Source organism: Peromyscus leucopus, chromosome 23 (genome assembly GCF_004664715.2).
Source record: "Peromyscus leucopus breed LL Stock chromosome 23, UCI_PerLeu_2.1, whole genome shotgun sequence".
Taxonomy (NCBI): Eukaryota; Metazoa; Chordata; class Mammalia; order Rodentia; family Cricetidae; genus Peromyscus; species Peromyscus leucopus.
The window spans coordinates 42,536,267-42,557,705 of record NC_051082.1 but is presented as its reverse complement, the minus strand read 5'-3'; the positions used below and the strand labels follow the sequence as shown (position 1 = coordinate 42,557,705).

The 21,439-nt window shown below is 38.0% G+C and overlaps 1 protein-coding gene across 2 annotated transcripts in view; it reads left to right on the top strand.

The window, feature by feature from the left end:
• Positions 1-409: 409 nt before the first annotated feature.
• The window catches only part of LOC114687326 (cytochrome P450 3A6-like), a 64,256-nt gene continuing 43,226 nt past the window's right edge, over positions 410-21,439 (top strand). The window contains exons 1-3 of one of the 2 annotated variants that reach the window (XM_037198466.1): positions 410-480; positions 7,668-7,761; positions 16,398-16,450. In XM_037198466.1, the coding sequence (XP_037054361.1) occupies positions 410-480; positions 7,668-7,761; positions 16,398-16,450 (218 nt within the window). Of the gene's footprint in view, positions 481-5,963; positions 6,067-7,667; positions 7,762-16,397; positions 16,451-21,439 lie in introns of those variants that run through there. The other variant, XM_028861994.2, reaches the window with a different exon arrangement.

The following is a 21,439-nucleotide window of genomic DNA, read 5'->3' as shown; positions in this document are numbered from 1 at the left end:
TTAATCCCAGCATTTGGAAGGCATAGGCAGGAACATCTCGGTGAGTTCAAGGCCTGCCTTGGCAACAGAATGAACTCCCAGAAAGGCACAAAGCTATACAGAGAAGCCCTGTTTCAAAAAAAGCAAAAAAAAAAAAAAAGAAAGAAAAAATAGAGAAAGAAAGGAAAAAAGAAAAATTCAAAATTCATGATATTGTGTAATACTGTAAACTGAAGAGGTCACTCATCTTCTCCATACCCATGATAGATACACAATTGGTCTTTCTTCTGGCAGTAGTGACTGCTCCATCCCTTTTCTAGAACACAAATACTGAAAATTGGATTCATGAATTCACACCTGGATTCAGGAGAACTGAATTCCTCACTGATAATCAAAAGTCAGAGAACAGATTTCTTGAAGGCAAAGAGCAATGGACCTGATTCCAAACTTTTCCATGGAAACATGGACACTGCTGGCAACCTTCCTGGTCCTCCTCTACCTGTGATTAATAGGTTGGATGCCTCTCTTTCTGGCTTCAGAGTTGGGATTATTCTCAGGCTCTTTTTCCTTGTCAGAAAACCAAAAGGATATTCATACTCCCACAGCTGAACATATTTCTGCAGTAAACTAAACCATGTAAATCTCTGTGCTTTTAAGCCAAATGTCCTCAACTCTTGATAAGGAGTCAGTGCTGTGGACACTCAGGAGAAGGCTTAAAATGATTATAGTCAGCTGTTTCTCTTGGTTTGTTTTCTGTCACTTGCCTTATCATTTTTTTGTCACTTTGCAATAGGAAGGTTTGAGGGACCTAGAACTCTGAATGTGGAACACTACACATGAGATATACTTACACTCAGGACTGCCTTTCTAGAGACTATTATCCTAGAGTTTGCTGGATTACCTACATAATTAATAATTAAATGCCTTGTGACAGAGCATCTTAATATAGAAAGCTGCCACTTTGCCTTCTAGGGTCTAGGAAGAAAGAGTACATAGAAATGATGCTTTCTGTGGTTCATCCCCTTGTGAGTTCATGTGGGTAACAGATAGTGCTATTAGACTTTTCTGGGAAAGATGGGTACAAATATTTCAGTAGGACACAGTTGACAGATCAATGCAGCTATTCCTCCAAAGTCCATCTTGAAGAGACATGAGGTTATGAATTTATCACAGGAATTTATTTGATAGATTACTTGCAGAAAGCAGCTGCACCAACAAAACCAAACATCTTAACAGAAGATGACTCACAAAATTTGTATCTTTAAAGTATATACTTATTTATCATTATTAGTATAGGAATGTTTTACAGGCATGTTGACTTAATAGTGTACATGAATACTTGAGGGAGTACATAGGTAAATATATGTGTGTGTGTGTGTGTGTGTGTGTGTGTGTGTGTGTGTGTGCATCTGTGTCTTAGTTAAGGTTTCAATTTCTGTGAAGAGACACCAACACCTCAGTGACCATTTAGGTAACACATGTCACAATTTGAGGTTTCTGGGAAAGACTGCAGCAAATACCCTTTGACCTCAGTAGGACACAATTGACAGATCACTGTGGCCATTGCTACAAAGTCCACTTTGGAGAGACATGAGTTTATGAGGTTATTACAGGAATTTGTTTAAAAGATTACTTGTAGGAGCATGAATGGTTCAAAAGCAATTGCAGCATTAAAACCACACACCTGAACAGATGACTCACAAAAGCTCTATTTTTAAAACATATTTATTTTTCATTTTGTGCATATGAATGTTTGGCATGCATGTATGTATGTGTATTCCATGCATGCCTGATGTGGATCTAAGTAAAGAAAAGTTATTGGATTCCCAGGGACTGTAATTGTAGACCAATGTGAGCAGTGATTTCCTGCCTGGGAACAGAAACTGGGTCCTCTGCAAGAGCAGCAAATGCTCTTAGCTGCTGAGCCATCTCTCCAGGCCAAAAGCTACACCTGGGAAGCTGTGTACAATTTTCAGTCTGAGGGACAGGAAAGGTCAGAGAGTCTTGTCAGGGTGCTGTGATAGTAAGCTATTCTCCCCCTCTGAGCGACCTCACTGTTCACTGTTTATAGTTCAAGAAAGATCATGTGGACCTTGATTTGCCCATTACCCATGTTGCTGATGATTGTTATTTGCAAAACCTGGTGAGTTGCTCAGTAACATTCAAACTCAAGGTAGAAAGTTGTATTGTATATTAATTCTAGAAATAGGACCATCAAGGGTTAATCTAAAAGTTTAAAATAAAATGGCAAGTGAGGGAATCAATGCTCTGAATTTTTATATTATATTCTTCCCTCTAGAAATTATCCCTGGATAATTTCTGGTAATTGTCAATAATTGTATCCAAAAATGTTTATGTACATATTTGTATATATTATGTTTAAACATATATGGTTAAAGTTAGTTGACATAACTCAAAATTTAAATATTGGCACTACCTTGTAAGTTCAGAAGTCATATAGTGGACAACTACCCTAATAGTTCCCTAGGTCCTCTCTCCATCATGAACCACCATGTTTCAGATTGGAAAATAAATACATTGTTTAGATGTCTGAAGCTGATAATTGCATTTACTGTGTGTAAAACCTAGTTATGATTGACTTCCACTTTTACTAAATTGAAAATTAACTTTCTATAATTTTAAAATGTGTTTGCTGTGTCCTCAACTTGCTTTACAAAGCAGATACTTTAATTTTATATTTAAATTTTACATAAATTAGGAAAACATACTATCTAAGTTCTTTCTCAGGCCTTTTACAAAACAGGAGCTCAATACATCTGTTTCAGTATGAATAGATTGAAGCAAGGTTTAATTTTTTGTATAAGATAGTCAAGATGTATCATGTTAAAAATCATATGTATTTCGTATAATGACTGACCTATTTATTTCTAGGAAGCAGTCCATGTTGTTCAGGATGATACAGAACACACTGTGTAGTTCAACAAGCCTTAACCTTGTATTCCTCCTCCCTCTTACTTCTGAGTGCTGAATGCTAGGGTCACAGCCCTATGAAAACACAGGAAGCAGCCACCATTGTTATTAATATATCGGGTCTTCCAGCCTTTTGTGAAATGTGATGGTTCATTTAACTTATTAATGTATTATTCAACTGTTTACAGGTTTCCTTGATATTAGGTAAGAAACTCTTCTTTCTCCAGAAAAACCTGTTGTCCTGAAGGTTGTATCATGAGATGAGACAATAAATAAGGATGATTTTATGTCAAGTTATGATAGGTTCTCTGCAAGAGTGCCAAGAGCTTTTAACCATGAAGTTTGTTCCCAGACCCTCCGGTGTGATTCTTACTAAGTTCCCTGTGGAGGTTTGGTGCAGCCATATCTGAATGGAATGGCAGAAGTCACAAAGCCAGCACAGCTGTTTGACAAAGATCCAGCAAAGCTGAGCTGCATGATGGCTGCCATGCCACCTTTGATTTTCATCTCCACCTTTTGCATACTTGAGGGAATTTTAATAGTTGTACAATTTGTGGATATTGGATTGATGGAAATTGCTTTTGACTCATTTATGCCTAGTCCCAGGAATGCTGCTTCTAAGCTTCCCCAGGACAGTCCTGAATATACTATTCTCCTGCTTTTAGGGAGATATCCTTATCTACTCGAAGGTCTTCCTTATGGTTGTGACACATAAAGAAGCCAGAGGTCTCTCCAGAAGACTATGAGACATTCCTGAAACATCTGTCCCTGACTTACTCAGTAACAAGATAATCAAAACAAAGTAAACTTTAAAAGATCAACATGATTTCATGGGCTGGAAAAGGTGTCCACAGTTCACAATATAAGCCTCTTCCCACTGTACACTCAGACAATTATGTGGCATATACCTATTCCCTACAAAAAGACATATTTTGAGCAAAGTATGGATTGAAAAGATAATAAAAGAATGAGATGTTAGGAACTCCCTTTCTTAGAAAAGTTACCACATGTAGAGGCACTGTAATGTATATCACCGAGGAACAAGAGAGTGCCAAGATTGTTGTGGAATGCATGCCTGTATGCTGTAGATGTGTGTTTCTCTGATTGGTTGATAAATATAATGCTGTTTGGTCAGTATTCAGGCAGGAAGTATAGGCAGGATAAGCAGACAAGGAGAATTCTGGGAAGAGGAAGGCTGAGTCAGGAGCTGCTAGCCAGACAAAGAGGAAGCACGATGACAAGGCATAACTGTGAAATGATACCATGCCACGTGGCTAACTATAGATAAGATTTATGGGTTGAATTAAGTGTAAGAGGTAGTCAGCAATAAGCCTGAGCTAATGGCTGAGCAGTTATAATTAATATAAGCCTCTGTGTGTTTACTTGGGGGACACAAGTGGGAGAGAGATTTGTCTCAGACCACCAGCAGGCCAAGACACAGGAAAACTTCCAACTACATAGGATTAGACTTATAAATACATATCCTGATACTCTACCATGCACTCACCCTGTCTGTTTAACCTGCCTCTAAGAGAATAACATTACAGCCAACTTTATTTACCTTGGATTCCCATACAATGAGATTTTACAACCTAAGCAAATGTACAGCTTTTATCTTAAATTATGCATCCCACATGATCCTGGCTCAGAATAATGTATGGCAGTATGTGTGTTGTGGTAAATATTTGTTGAAAATAGCTAACAGGTAGGAAGCAACCCTATATTCACCATAAATAATGTAATCAACACATAAATATAGCTTGCTAGTATATGGGTTTTTTTGCAGTGCTTTTTTGTTTTCTGGGTATTTCAGGGTTTGTTGGGGTCAGTAAATTAATTCCAACTCTGTAAACTTTGTTAAAGTTTTCTCTAAGGAATGTGTCATTATCCCTTTGCCATGCCATGTTTTCTGCAATGTCAGATAAATACAGAGCTAAGTGCTTTATTGGGTCACATACATAAGCAGAAGACACAGTCAGATTTACATGCACAGATTACAGATAGACCACCACATAGTGGACACAGACAGGTGCATGGGTTGGAAGGAGTGGAGAGAGATCAAGCATGGCCTTTCTTTTGTTCAAGCTACTCCAAAAGGAAGTGTTGAGGTAACACTAACTCAATTTATTGCCTCTCAACATTTGTTTAATTCAGTTACCTGACACGGGGATGGGAATATAATGGACAACAATACCCATATTATTTCCTTTAATAATATCACCATGTAAAGGGAATATGTATAGAAACCATTAATGGTGGAAAAAAAGACAAAAAAGAAAGGTATGTAGCCTGACAGTTGTGGCACAAAGCTTTATTACCAGCACTGTGGAGGCAGAAGCAGATGGAACTTTGTGAGTTTGAGGCTAGCCTAGTCTACAGTGCGATTTCCATGGAACCCAGAGGTACAAAGAGAGGAACTTTGTCCCAGAAAACAAAAAAAGGAAAAAAGAAGAAATACATGGAAGTTTTTAATTTATTAAGGGATGAAGTGATTTTTTTTAAACCAAAAAAACATAAAGGAAAAAGAGAATGAAATGCATGGAAAATTTTCGTTTATGAAGGGATGAAGTGAATTTTTTTGGCAAAATGGCTATAAAATATAGTTAATATTCTACACTACAAAAAGATCTTAGTGATAAGAATACATGTTTGTAGGGATTTATAGATGGAATTTGTATGCAAATGCTTAACATATTTTGCAGTTATGACAGCCACAGAAATATTAAAGGAAATAAAATGTCACCCATTCTATTCCATTTCTGGTAAACATCCATGACCTCTGATCTTACCACGAATATTGGTTTAGTTATTTATTAACTTCTTACATAAAAATAACTTCAAAAAGATGAAATACATATTACTGTGAACTATCAACTACTGTTGACTGAAGAGGACACTCATTATCTATACCCGTGATAGATAGTCTGTTGGTCATTTTATTTGCAGTAGTGACTGCTCCACCCCCTTTCCTACAGCATAAATACTGCAGATTGTCCTCATGGATTCACACCTAGACTCAGAAAGAGAACTCATGTTCTCACCTACTAGGAAAAGTCAGAGAGAAATTTCTTGAAGAAAAAGGGCAATGGACCTGATTCCAAACTTTGCCATAGAAACATTGACACTGCTGGCTACCATCCTGATGCTCTTGTACTTGTGAGTAACTGGCTGGATTCCTCTCCTTTGTGGCCTTACAGTTGAGATGATTTTCTTGTCCTTTTTCTTTGTCAGAATGCCAAAATATATAATCCAATGGAAATTCATACCCCCAGCTGAACACATTTGGGCTATAAATTAAACCATTTAAATCACATTGCTTTTCAGACAAATGTTCTCAACTCTTGTTAAGGCACCAATGCTGTGCACAATCAGGATTATAGTCAGCTGTTTCTCTTGGTTTGTTTTCCCTCATTTGTCTTACCATTTATTTGTCATTTTGCAGTAGGAAGGTTTGAGAGACCTAGAACTCCCAATGAGAGAAACTACACAAGAGATTTTAATGATTACTTAGACTCAGGCCTGCCGTTCCAGAGAGTATTGTCACAGAAATTCTTTGATTATTGACATAATAACTAACTATCTTGTGCCTGATCATTTTAGTATAGAAAGCTGCCATTTTGCAGTCTAGGGTGTAGGGAGAACCAGGACAGAGAAAAGATGCTTTATGTAGTTCATTTCCTCCTAAGTTTATTTGGGTACTACATGGTGCTATTCAACTCTTCTGGGAAAGATGGGAGCAAATACCCTTGTCCTCAGTAGGACACAATTGACAGATCAACATAGCCAATCCTACAAAGTCTGCCTGGAGAGACGTGAGTTTATGAGTTTATCACAGGAATCTGTTTGAAAGGTTACTTTCACGAGCATGAATTACTCAAAGGCAACTGTAACATCAAAACCCCACACCTGAACTGATGACTTGAAACATCACTATCTTAAAAATAAATATTTATTTTTATATTGTCCCTATGAATTATTTGCATGAATATATTATGTGTATCACATGCATGCCTTATGCTAATGTAGGTTAAGGAAAGGTACAGGATTCTCAGGTAGTGGAATTATAAACTGTTGTTATTTGTCATCTGGGGACTAGGAATCCAACCTGGATCATCTGCAAGAGCAGCAAATGCTCTTAACTGCTGAGCCATCTCCCCAGCCCAAAAGCTGCACCTGGAAAGCTCTTCACAGTTTTCAGTCTGAGGGACAGGCAAGGCCAGAGAGTCATGTCAGGAAGTTTTGCTGGTGGACTATTCTCCCCTTCTGAGGAACCTCATTGTTCACTGCTTAAATAAATTTGAGGCATGGTCATGTTGACCTTGCATTGCAGGATACCCACACTGATGATGTGTGTTTTAAGTCTGGTGAGTGTTTCAGAAACATTCAAACTCAAGTTTATAAAGTTTTATTACATATTGACTCAAGACTAAAACCATCAAGTATTAACCTAAAAGTTTATAATAAGATGATATGTGAAGGGGATTATTGCTCTGAATTTTTATGTTATGTTCTGCCCACCGGTTAACCTCATTGGTTAAAATTCTCATAATTCTCAGTTCATCCAAGAATATTTATATATATTCACATATACATGCATATCTACTAATATATTATGTAAATAATATTTCTGAATTAATATATATATTATGTGTATATGTGTGTATGTGGGAATGTGAGATTTATGTGTGTGTATGAATATGAATAACTATGTGTATGATGAACAAGTCCATGACCTGATTTTCTCCTTCATGTTTTAGTTATGGGACCTCTTCTCATGGACTGTTTAAGAAGCTGGGGATTCCTGGACCCAAACCTCTGCCTTTTGTTGGGACAATGCTTAACTACAGGAGGGTGAGTGCTGTTGGGTTCCCTACTTTGTTTCTGTGATTGTGTCACTTATGGAAATATCATTAAACCTGTGTCAGTTCATCTATGCAAATGGCCAGTGGGATTAATGGTAAGACTTTCATTTGGCAAATTGGGTTACACTGAAATTATTGCCATGTTACCTTTGGTTATTACTGACATGTGTTTGTGACCTCAGGTTTGTATCAAATCTGGTGAGTACCCTGGTTGTTGCCACACTAAGACCTGAGCCTAAAATGCTGATGTGTACAATTTTGGGAGCCTCAAAGACTTCATTTCTTTTTCAGTACGGCTTCCAGAAATGTAGTTATTCTTACTCTTTTTTTAAAGAAATACATGAAGGCCACTTAGTATCACCTCTTCAATGTAGTAGGAATGTTAAAGAGTCTTTATTAATAAAATCAAACCTGAGCCAGGTGTTAGGGTGAACTTTAAGATCAGAGAACCAGAACAAGCCACAGCTACCTTACCTTGCCAGATCTTCAGCTGGTCTTGTTTCCTCAGACTGGAGGCTTCTGAGTCCTCATTCAGAATGGGTCTCAGATGAACTACTGCTCAAAAGCCTGAATGCTTAACCAGGACAAATGCTTCTAGGTTCTGGTCCTCATGCCTTATATATCTTTCTGCCTTCTACCACCACTCCCTGGGATTAAAGGCTCGCTTTCTGGGATTAAAGGCATGTATCCTTGAACAAATGGATTTCTACCTAGCTCTGCCTCCCAAGTGCTGGGATTAAAGGTGTGTGCTACCACTGCCTATTCTCTACGTTTAATATTGTGGCTGTTCTCTCTCTGACCCCAGATAAGTTTATTAGAGTGCACAATATTTTGGAGAACACAATACTACCACACTTCAACCTGAGTGATTTATTAACATTTGAGTACAATAATAATATTTACCCACCTTGCTGAGTGTCTCTGGAACAAACCTATCAGGAGGCATATAGGTAATTTGGGGGAATATGCACATACTTGAATTCTCAATTGAGCTGTTCAATCCCATTATTATTTCCAAGGCTCTAGCCAAGCATTTGCCACCTACAAGAAGATTTGCCTTTTACTCCATTTCACTTCAAGGTAGAAACCTATGCTTGACTCGAAACAGCAGGAATGTGGAAGATGAGATAATGTTGCCTATGAACCTAGAATATTTAACCAGATTGTGAGGGTTTTGTTTTTCTTGAAAAAGAAGCAGAATTATTTATACAAAATCACTAGTGGAAGTATGATTTGACAAATCTGTGAAAAAATATATGTAGTGTATGGAATATAATATGTATAACTGCATACATATATCCCTATACATGTACCTCTATAATACAAACTGTGACTTTACACAGAATTTTTCTGGATGCTTCCTAAAGGCTGGCCTGTCCTTCCTAAGCTTATGCCCAGGAGCAGCACTTACGTGCAGACTGCAATCTTTGAAGATTTGCTTCTCTGAATGCTCAAGGTTTACTTATCAGATCATAATTCTTCAAAACCAAGGACTCTATTGCTTAAGTTCCTAAGATTTCCATGCTTTCTGCCCCCATTTGAAAAAGCAATAACTTCTTTATGATTTTTGGATGACCCATTTTTTTAGGTATTCTTTGAAATACAGTTCTTGGATTTGGGTTTTGGTTTTGTTTCAAATAGTGGCTCCTATAGACAAGACTCACCTCAAACTTGCTGTTCAGATGATGACCACAGATTACTTAATCTCCTTACTCAGTGTTTGTGCATACCGTGATATCTTATTTGTAGGTGACTGGGTACCAATTGTAGGACTGTGATTATGCTATGCTGACCCAAACCTTCAGGAATAAGAGAGCCAAACGTGGGGTTTTGAGACAGAGGACCAAGTGAGAGAAATAAAAAAGACAGATACCTGGGACTTGGAGAACTTACATAAGCTGATGATTTATGTCAAGCAAGTTTGATGATCAGCATACCTTGTTTCATGCTTTTTATAGGGGAAAATAGTCAAGGTGAGTTGAGAGCTAAATAAAACAATGTTCAGCAAAGAGAACCCAGGATACCTCAAACACAGCTACCTTAAGACTGATAACCACAACCCAGTGTAAAGAGTAGGATCACTAGAAACTGAAACCTTAACTTCCTAGAGGCCCCAGTTCCAGACCCAGGGAGAAGTTTGTCAGATCTGTTCCTGGAATGCCTCAGAACTGACATATCTTTGTCCTTTTGCAATATTGTCTGACAGAACTTTGGATTAGTCTGAATCACACAGGATCTCCCCAACTTTTTACTTTACATGGCCCAATGGATTATTTGTGTCTAAATGTTTAAGAGCCCCAGATACTCCTTAAACAAGCAAATGTCTCTGTATATTGTCAGATGAATTACCAACACAAGTAATCTGTGGAATATACTCAACAAATATTTAACAATGTTTAAGAGATAACATATTTGCAGTTTGTAATAAATCCTTGGTTGGCTGAAGAGTTCAATTGAATGTGTGATGAGCAAGGCCCATGTCAGTCACTTTTACTTGAGGGTTAAGAAATCCAACTTAACATTCTCATGTTTCATATTCCCTGAAAGTGATTTTTAATTCCTCCGTTTCCATTCCTATTCATTATAATTTAAAGGAGCAGCAGAGATGTATCTAAAACCAGCATGACACTGTAAAGATGATTAACATTGCATTGCTTGTACTGTATCTCCTATGCTAAATACCAAAAATTTTAAAGCATTTAACTTCACTTCTAGTTGTTATTTTTATTTTTATCTATGTTCTTGTGATACCAGAGCTACAGAAATATTATAAGGAATATGATTTTCAAAATGAGTACTATACATTTGTTTGGCAAGGGCCAGTGTGGAAACGGCCTCTGACCTGAAAGCTGTAAGTACTACAAAAAATTATAATTAAAATAATATCTAGAAATCTTTTTTTATTAAAAACCTAATGTAGTTCAAAGAGAACCCGTTGTTTGAAGTCACGATACTTAAAGTATTATTAGTTTGTACAGAACCATAGTAAATGAAGACTGTTAAAAGAAGGCTCCCATGAGCAACGGCCTCTATACAATTAGTGAGGATATGAGTAACATGTAATTTTAAAGTCCCTTCCTTTAACAAAGGGATTCTCAGTCAGTTACATATATGGATGGGTAACACAAGCAGTGAGGCAAATAACAATATGATATGCATGCCATGGTTGGTCATCTTTTCTAAAATCCCATAGGTTACCCCATTATCCAGGATGGTAGCTCACAGCCTAAGGTCCCTTTGAACCTTTTCCTCTAAAGATAGTCTAAACAGAACATGGCCAATGAGAGGGTTCTAGGAAATTATCTTCATCCAGACTAGATGGGCAACTCAAAGACAATTAAACCAGTACTTCAGATCATCTATTCAAAGGCATGGAGTACTTTAGAATCATAGAGCAAGCCACCCACAGGGATTCCATTCTGAACCAGGGCACAGGATTATCACTGCATTCTGGGAAATGTCCATACAAACTGGTAACTTATGGGTTATCAGAATGATGAATGAGTTGATGATGCTTGATTTTTGATCTTACATACCCTCTTAAACTATAGACCTTCCCAGTCTCTCACATGAGAAGAACATAGTCATACTGTCTCATTAGTGACAAACAAATAGGAATAATTTATGATATACCAATATAGTTAAAGTGAGCACTACTAGGTACCACATTTGAAACAACAGAATTGTGAAATAAACAAGCATATCATTAGTAAATACTCTATAAGGCAGGTCTTCCTATGTGAATGGATGGGCCAAAGAGAGTGTCAGTTACACAGGCTCAATTGACTCTCACACTTTCCACATGTGTGACAGAGAATATGTCAGAAATGCTGGAAAACTTGAATATGATTAACAGACTTCTCTGCCTCCTTGATCACCTAAATTCTTCTTCAGTGAGAGGTTCAATCTGTTCCGAAGTTGGGAGTGGGCTGTCCATGGGGGACTGCAAGGGATGTAGCAGACTGCATGCTCCCTTCAAACTCATCATCATCTGCATCCTCAGCTTCTGGGACCTGTACCCCAGCAAATGTCTTCATAGCCTGGGAATGCAGGACAAAGTGCTTTGGGAATCAATGTGGTCTATCAGATTCCTATGGGAAAATACAACATCCTCTCCCATACATGAGCTCATGGTTATGACCAACCCATTTACCCTATAACAGGATCTTCCCACAAAACGTCTCCTTCCGGAGCATGTCTACTCATATATGCTCCCCAGCAGTTAATCCTTACTGTTCTGTTCTCAATGTGTTGAAATAAACTAGAGAGTAGTATTGAAAAATTTGAATTAAAGAATCGGCAGGCTATAAATTATGAACCTGGCCCATAAGGTCAAAGAGAACTAACTATCAAGAGTCATTGAAGGCCCAAAGTGAATCAAGTTGTGAAGAGGTGAAGGAGCAAACTATCGTATTAATTTATCATATAATAAATTCATGGGCTTGAGAATACTTATGTTCTTCATAAGCCAAGCAATAATTTCATAATAAGAAGTCAAGGGACAGCCAGGATCAGTGGGCAGAAAAATCCATTCTATAGGTACCCTAGATTGCAAGAATATGCCAGAAGGGTATGTGGGATTAGGTAATAGTATAGGAGATAGAAGAAGCTTCATGCCAATACTGGTCAGCTACACATGAACAGTGATTTGATGTACTAATTGTAAGGTCTTTTGACACTTTGGGGTAAGTTGTCTAGAAGTGGGGTCATTATCTCCATTTAAAAAGGAAAATAGAAGCGTCAAATCTTTTTTAGTATGTTACAGGAAATTTCTAAGCCCATCAATATCTCCTGGCATCTTTTGAAATCAGTTAATGTTAGCAATTACATGTGGATCTTTGTGGGTAAATGGTACTGTCTTCTGTAATAGGATCTAAATAAGAAAAGGGAGCTGTAACCTGTGATTTTTTTTGAGGAAATTTTCAGCTGAGTCTGTTGGAAGTGATGCTGGACTGTGAGAAATAACTGAGTAATTAAATTTTCAGTAGGTACTGAAATCATGTAGGTAATGAATCAATTAGGTAATAAATAATCATGAGAGAAGGGTACTTTTTTCTAACTGGGAGTAAGGCTTGAGTAATAAATTGTTGACTCACGTTGGGGCTATGGACCATACCATATAGTAGCATCTTCTACTGATCTTTCTTCAAAAGTTTCTGAAAACTAGAGGAAGGAAGGCTAAAAGCAAAATGAGGAAAGTCCTGAGGAGAATGGGGTTTGCTCAGTTAAACAAGTAGGAGCTGACTCAGGTGATTTTATAACTGTACCAGCAAAAAAGATGTTCCTCCTCCTCGCCAGGCGGTGGCGGCGGCGGCTGCGCACGCCTTTAATCCCAGCACTTGGGAGGCAGAGCCAGGCGGATCTCTGTGAGTTCGAGGCCAGCCTGGGCTACCAAGTGAGTTCCAGGAAAGGCGCAAAGCTACACAGAGAAACCCTGTCTTGAAAAACCAAAAAAAAAAAAAAAAATGTTCCTCATCATCATCTGAGGTATCCTGAAGTGAAGGTAATTCAAGAAATTAACCTCTGTCCTCACCCTCAGGGCCTTTTATACATATTTTTTGACATCTTATTTTTTTATCTTAGTCCCCAGGTGTGTTTTGGAGTTTACCAGTAGATATAAAGGGATGTTGAATTAAAAATGAATTATTTGTGACAATATTAAATCCTACAGTACAAACCCCAAATAGGAAACTCTTATGACCCTCATAGGTGTTATTCTGTCTTTAAGCTATCACCTACTGTTCCAATGTCTTTAAATTTATAGAACATTATTCTGGGAACAAAGAACATATTTCTCATTGAAAGTAAGGAATTTTTCTAAGTAACATAGTGATACATGTCAAAGTAGAAGCTGATGAATCATATAAAAGAAAAGAGATGGTTCTTTAGAATCTTTTAGTCTCATGTTTTACTCTCAGCTATTCCTCCATTCTTTCTTTCTTACAGTCTGAATCATTTTGTATATTTAGCATAGTAACACTCAGTCTTGATGATTTCTATTAATCTCAAGTCCACACTGACAAGCACATAAAGTAAATAAGAAAGAATGAGGATCACAATGGGCAAGGTGGTGAGATTTTTTGGAGAATGACCATGTATGACAAATAAAGAAGATATGTAGCTGTCCCCAGGAATTCTTGCATAAAATGATGAGTTATATCAGAAGTTTATTAAGCAGCATAGATTCTTACATGCTATTTGTAGAGGGGAAATGGCCAGTGTTAGCATACAGCTAAATCAGACAATGCTGGCAAAGAGAGCACAAGATACCTCAGACACAGATGTGTTAGGACTGAACCACAGCCCCAAAACATCAAATCCTCAAAAAATACAACCTTCATTGTTTTGAGGCACTGGCTTAATCTCTAGACTGGACCTTGCCACAAGTTCAGTTCCTGGACAAGGAAACAGAAGTAATGTTCTCTATGTCATTTCATTAGAGTCTTGAAGAATGCCTTGGTTCAGTCTGGCTCTACACACTAGGCACACACTTTACTGACTGAGTTCTATCGCCTGCCTAGAGACATAGTTTCATATGTACTCACTCATAGGAGGATACTAGATGTAGAACAAGGATGACTGGACTGCTACTCACATCACCAGTGAGGCTACCTGGAAAACAGGACCCCAAGAAAGACACGGTGATCACTCGATGACAGAGAAATGGATGAGATCTACATGAACAGCCTGGACATGAGTGGGAGCAATGAACAGCGAGGGTCGAGGGAAAGAGAGCAGGAGATCCCAGCTGGATCAAGAAAAGAGAGGAAGAACAAGGAATAGGAGGCCATGGTAAATGAAGACCACATGAGAAAAGGAAGAAACAAAGAGCTGGAGAGGTCCACAGAAATCCACAAAGATACCCCCACAAAAGACTGCTGGCAATGGTCGAGAGACAGCCGGGACTGACCTACTCTGGTGATGGGATGGCCAAACACCCTAATAGTTGGGCCAGAAACCCCATCCAAGAACTGAGGAATCTGGATGCAGACATCCACAGCTAGGCCCCCGGGTGGAGCGCTGGGAGTCTAATTAGCGAGAAAGAGGGAGGGTTTATATGAGCAAGAATTGCTGAAACCAAGGTTGGATAAAGCACAGGGACAAATAGCCAAACAAATGGAAACACATGAACTATGAACCAAAGGCTGAGGGGCCCCCAACTGGATCAGGCCCTCTGAATAGGTGAGACAGTTGATTGGCTTGATCTGTTTGGGAGGCATCTAGGCAGTGGTACCAGGTGCTGGGCTTGCTGCATGAGATAGCTGTTTGAAACCTGGGACTTATACAGGGATGCTTGGCTCAGTCTGGGAGAAGGGGACTGGACCTGCCTGGACTGAGTCTATCAGGTTGATCTCAGTACTCGGGGTGGCCTTGATCTGGAGGTGGTGGGAATGGGGAGTGTGCTGGGGGGAAGAGGAGGGGGGCAGGAAGGGGGAGAACAAGGGAATCTGTGGCTGTTATGTAGAACTGAATAGTATTGTAAAATAAATAAATAAATAAATAAATAAATAAATAAATAAATAAATAAATGAATGAAAAAAAAAAGAAATTCACAGTGACCGAATGCGGAATTCCCTTTTGTAAATAGTTTACCTTGAATGGACAAAGCCCTAGGCTTGATCCAACAGCATATAAACCGGACATGGGGGCACGTACCCATAATGCCTACATTCCAGAGTATCAGAATTTCAAGGTTGCTCTTAGATACACAGATAATTTTAGTCCAGGCTGAGTTACTTGGGATTCTATCTCCACAAATTAAATTGCCTGGGTTTTTTCTCAGGTTTCAGAGGTGAAAGTTAAATCCAAGCATTCAATTTTATGTTTTCTTTATGTGAGGCAGCATATCCTCATCTTTCCACATTGAACAGGTACACTAGGTGAAAATTCATTTGCCTGCACTTCCTTGTTACATTTCATTTAATATAATGAGCAGCAGTTATGTAAATCTAATATGCTACATACATCTCTGTTATTTTAAATTTCCTGACTATACTGAAATCCTAGAAAAGTCTTAAAGTGAGTGAAAAGGGAAGCAAATACGTTTTGTGTTTTTTGTTTGTTTGTTTGTTTTGTTTTGCCTTTTCGAGACAGGGTTTCTCTGTGTAGCTTTGGAGCCTATCCTGGAACTCACTCTGTAGTCCAGGCTGGCCTTGAACTCACAGACATCCCCCTGTCACTGCCTCCAGAGTGCTGGGATTAAAGGTATGCACCACCATGCCTGGCCACAAATATATTTTGTACATTTATGGCAATGTCCCTGACTCTTGGTGCCCTCAGGCGCTCAAGAAGGGGAAAAGACACAAGCGTTCCAGGATTTCAGAGTCAAAACAAAACCAGACAACTACCACAAATAAAGACAGTTACTACTTTTAATAAAGAAGAAACAATTTTGGACTGGACAATATCCAGAAAAGAAATCATGAATATCTTTAAATCCCCCCTGTCAAATGTCTCCTTCATGTTCTTTTTTCTCTCAGAGAACTTGGAAGAATTTCCATTAATTGCTTGGCAGGAAAATTAAATAACAAGCCTGAAGTCCAATGAACTGAATCATTTGTTTCCCATTTTGTGACCTATATAGGTAGAAAAGTAATTACTTTTATTTTTCCTTTCTTTTCCCAGGGTGTATCGATATATGATATAGAATGCCAAAAACAGTATGGAGATATGTGGGGGTGAGTATTCTGCAAATGTCCAACATGTACATTTGTTTTTCTATGGTACCAAACTGCATGAGAACTTTGTCAGTCCAGAGTTAATTGGAACACCTTTGCCTGCTTTAAAGTGTCTGAAATCCTATCCTTCCAAGGTTCCATATAAGCGTTGTTACCCACAGTATGAACTAAGATGAAGACATTGCAGGTAATGACTTGTCTGCATTCTTTGAAGTTACAGAGACACCTAGCCTCACTTTAACCCAGTGTCTTATAAGGTTCCTGACTCTATTTGTTCTTCCTCAAGATTTTTAAAAATTGTAGTTAATGCATTAATTCAGATTCATTGAATATATGCTCATAAATTCAGGAGATTATCTCCTGTCCATACTGATTTATACTTAGATAAAATCAAAAAAAATAATTTAAAAAATATTTCCAGTAAATCTGGACTTTTTAAGATACACTGATGGGAAAATAAGCATATTTGTAGTTAATATTTTTGTTTGATTTAATGTTTGTATAAAGTATGTTTTTTTTTATTCTTTTACTTTATTTTGTATTTAAGGTTATAATATAATTGCATCCTTTCTCCTTTTCCTTTCCTCCTTCAAATACATCCTCTGGTTTTCATAAATTGTTGTTACATGACAATATGTATATGTAAGTGCATTTATATTCATATGTATGACCTACTCAGTCTGTATAGGATTTTTTTGTATGTATTTTTTCAGGGTTGACCATGTGGAACTAGGTAACCAGTTTGTGTGCTCTTCCCTGGGGAAGACCATTCTCTCATTCTCAGTAATCCTTACCTGTCTCTATAGATGTAACCAACCGTCTTATTAAACAAGAAACACAGAAACAATGCAAAAGAGAAAGCCGAGAGGTCAGAGCTCAGAGCTAAAATCTCACCCTTCTGCCTGCGGTGTCCCAGCTTCCCGAAAGGAGAGCTCTATTTCCTGTTTGTTCGTCTATTTAAAGTATTTTGTTCTGCCTTCTCATTGGCTGTAAACCCAAACACGTGACTGCCTCGTCACTGTCTGAATGTACAGCCCCCTAGGTCTTAAAGGCATATGTCTCCAATGCTGGCTATATCCCTGAACACACAGATATCTATGGGATTAAAGGCGTGTACCACCACTGCCACACTCTTGCTATGGCTCTAATAGCTCTGACCCCCGGGCAACTTTATTTATTAACATACAATCAAAATCACATTTCAGTACAATTAGATTACCACCACATTTCCCCTTTTCTATTTTAATAAAAAAAAGCAAAAGGTTATAACTAACAAAAGAAAAACTATATACAAAAGTACAATAACTATATACAATATTTACAAATAATAAATACCTAAACAGGTATTGGACAAATCAGAGAAAATAATTCCATTATCTATCCTATTTTGGTAAATCCAAGATGTATCTAATGCACTTTCTATCCTAATTAATTTTCAACTATAAGTAACTAATCTTCAACCATAACTAACTAATCTTCAACTCCCTCAGAGACCCAAGAAGGAAATAATATTAGCTAACAAAAATAAAAAACAGGAAGTGCATACAAGCAACTTCCAAAAAATTTGTGAGTTGACAGAAACAGCCAGTTGTCTGGGCAGTCAACTGAGGTTTCTCCACAGTGTTGGGGCATCATCTTCAGCCTATAGGCTTAATGTATCTGACAGACTCATTTGTGAAGTAGGATGTACACAAGGTCAACAGTTCAATCTCACATTGGGTGAGAGCAGTCCATGTACCAGAAACACCTGAATTCCACTAGTGTCCTGTCATGATTCAGGATTTTAAATTCTGGAAATTGTTGACAGTTTTTTAATTCAGCTGTCCATTCTTCTTGGCTGTGTATATATGGCTTCATCTCAGCATCCCCTTCTTCTCCACATCCCTCTATTGAATGCCAGTCTACTTTCGAGAGGCATGAACTTTCAGCTGCTGTTCCATTGCACAATAGAAGCCATCGGCCCTCTGCCTGTTAAGCTGCCTTCGAAGAAAAGGGCACTGTACCTTTTCTGGATGTGAAGACCACTTCAGGGATGGGGCCATATTGTCCTGGCCTCAGAAGATGCCTTTTGATAAAGCCATAACCACACTTGTTTTGGCAAGAATCAATATTCCATTGTTTCGTGTTCTGTCTGTCCATTTTGTCCTATTGATTCGAGGATACTTTGTTGTCCAGTGGCTAACTTTTGCCACAAGGAAAGTTGACTCCATATGCAGTTTCTTCAATGTCCATATTTTCTCTGAAGTAGATTAGTACTTCCAGGAGCTGACATGTCTCAAAAAAGAAAAATTTTCTAAGTTATTAAAACATTTTAAATGCCATATTCTGTAGATCTCTGAAGGGTTTGAAGATGACCTGTCTAAAACATCTCTGCTCAATTTTTAAAACATATCTAATATGACTACAAGTTCTATTGTAATGTCTAACTACTAACTTTCATTTCTTTATATCCTAGTAGTTGGTAATAATAACATTCAAGGATCAGAAATTTGTATTACATTGTTAAATGAATGGTATAAATACAATTAGAAATATACATATAGCATTTTCTAACAATATCAGTTTCAAATTTGTATACAATATAAAACAATTCAATCCAATGTAAAGTATTAGTAATTGTCTTTTTCTTTTCTTTTTTTTTAAACAAGAACCTTAAATCTAATCTCCTTTGCTTAGCCTTTTTCTTAACCATTGACAATAACTTGTAACCAACCCCCTTAAATACTGAAAATTATCCCAGACCCAAAACCCATTAAAAAGACCAAAAAGCCACTCGCCCCACACCACCTCTTTGGGAATGTGGGCGTGGTATTCTTAAAATTGCTTCCTGCTGGGTATGGGCGAAGTTTTCTTTATCCTGAAAGGAAAATTTTAGGTTAATTGTCAAATTCTAGGAGAGGTAACTATATCCTTCATTATCCAGTCCGTGTATAATGCCAAAGTTCAGGGTTTATCTCAAGTCCTTATTCAAGTAGTCTTTGAGACTGAATCATCTCAACTATTCATCTCAAAATTGCTCTGAGCACCTTGTAGTTCAAAGCTGATCTGTGGATGATGTTTGTCAGCTTAATGATATTATTATTGTCGACGTGGAATTGTTGTTGTTGTGTGGCCCCATCTTCTTTCTGGAGACATCAGTTGATGTTAGGCCTGGCCATGATTTCCTGCAGAAAACTGATAAGAGACTCAAACACAAAAACATATATATGAAGCTAGCCTTTTTTCTAAAATTAATTAGTACTCTATATGACCATTCATATCTTAACAAAGTTTAAAATGTATATATATCTATATATCTTTATATGTTAATCTTGTAAATTTTGATATAAAATTCATACTTTAAGAAAAGTTTAAAGAATCAGAATAGAATCAAAGAGTTGAGATTAGTAATAGAATAGTCCCGTAATTAATTTTGCTTTTGTCCTGTACCATAGCAGAAGATGGCTCTTTTATTCTGGCATGATACAGGGAGTTTGCATTTTCCTTTTAACAACATGCTTGAGTTTAAAGAAGGAGAGAGCCATTCTCCAACTCCAAAGTCAGCTTTAAATTTTAATTGAACTGGGACTATTAGAAAACCAATAGTGTTAAATCTTTAGAGAAAAGCAGAAACAAACATTTAGGAAGACATAAAATTTTTTAGATAATATATACCCATACACCATTTCATTCTGTTTCTTGGACTAGGAAGCCGGCAGCTCGGACTAGGAAGCCGGCAGCTTGAACTAGGAAGGCGGCCGATTCCTGCCGCCGCCTGCCGCCGCTTGCCGCCCTTGCGGGAAAGCGGACTTGCCGTCAAGCCAAGCAGTTTTTAATGGATTCTTGTCATGTTGGGCACCAGATATAGATGTAACCAACCGTCTTATTAAACAAGAAACATAGAAACAATGCAAAAGAGAAAGCCGAGAGGTCAGAGCTCAGAGCTAAAATCTCACCCTTCCGCCTGCGGTGTCCCAGCTTCCCGAAAGGAGAGCTCTATTTCCTGTTTGTTCGTCTATTTAAAGTATTTTGTTCTGCCTTCTCATTGGCTGTAAACCCAAACACGTGACTGCCTCGTCACTGTCTGAATGTACAGCCCCCTAGGTCTTATAAAGGCATATGTCTCCAATGCTGGCTATATCCCTGAACACACAGATATCTATGGGATTAAAGGCGTGTACCACCACTGCCACACTCTTGCTATGGCTCTAATAGCTCTGACCCCCGGGCAACTTTATTTATTAACATACAATCAAAATCACATTTCAGTACAATTAGATTACCACCACATATCTCTACTTCTTTCTATGGATGTAAGGCATCCCAGGCTTTCTCCCATGGTTTATTTTCTGAGGCCAGGTCTCAATATATCCAATGATGGTCTGGAAGTCACTATGAGTCCATATTGGCCTAGAAGTCTCTGTCTTCCTTATCTGCCTCCTGGCTACTGGTCTTAGAATTCTGCACCTTCATACTTTGTTGAATTTTCTTTTACTTTCAATTTGTATTACATTTTTTAGAAGGCATTGATTGTTTAATAAGAATGTGTATGGTTATTCCCTCTCAACACATACTATTCACTTTGAAGAAAAGGTGTTGGATAAGTTACACCATGCTCTTGACTGCTGGGTTTGTTTCATTAATTATTTTGTGTGACAATTGAGGCAACTGGGGATTTGTCTAGAGCCTGTCAAGAAGTGACGTCACTAGGCTATGTGCCACAAGCAAGGCGGAAGAGGTTCTGCCTCTTCATTTCTTATCCATCATCAGAAAGCACAGCATTAATCTCAGGGTCTGTTGAGCTCCCTTGCCATGAGACCCAAGGCCATGGGCTTTCTGTGCTGCATTTGTAATGGCTCCAATTGAAAGCTGCCAGAAACATGATTGCTTGTCAATTGTTAATAATTTGTCCTTTCGGGCAGTAGAGTAGCAGTGAATAATCACTTGGTATTCTTATAGAAGACTACTTTCAGTTCACAGAAGTATGTATTATAGAACCAGAGGTAAAAT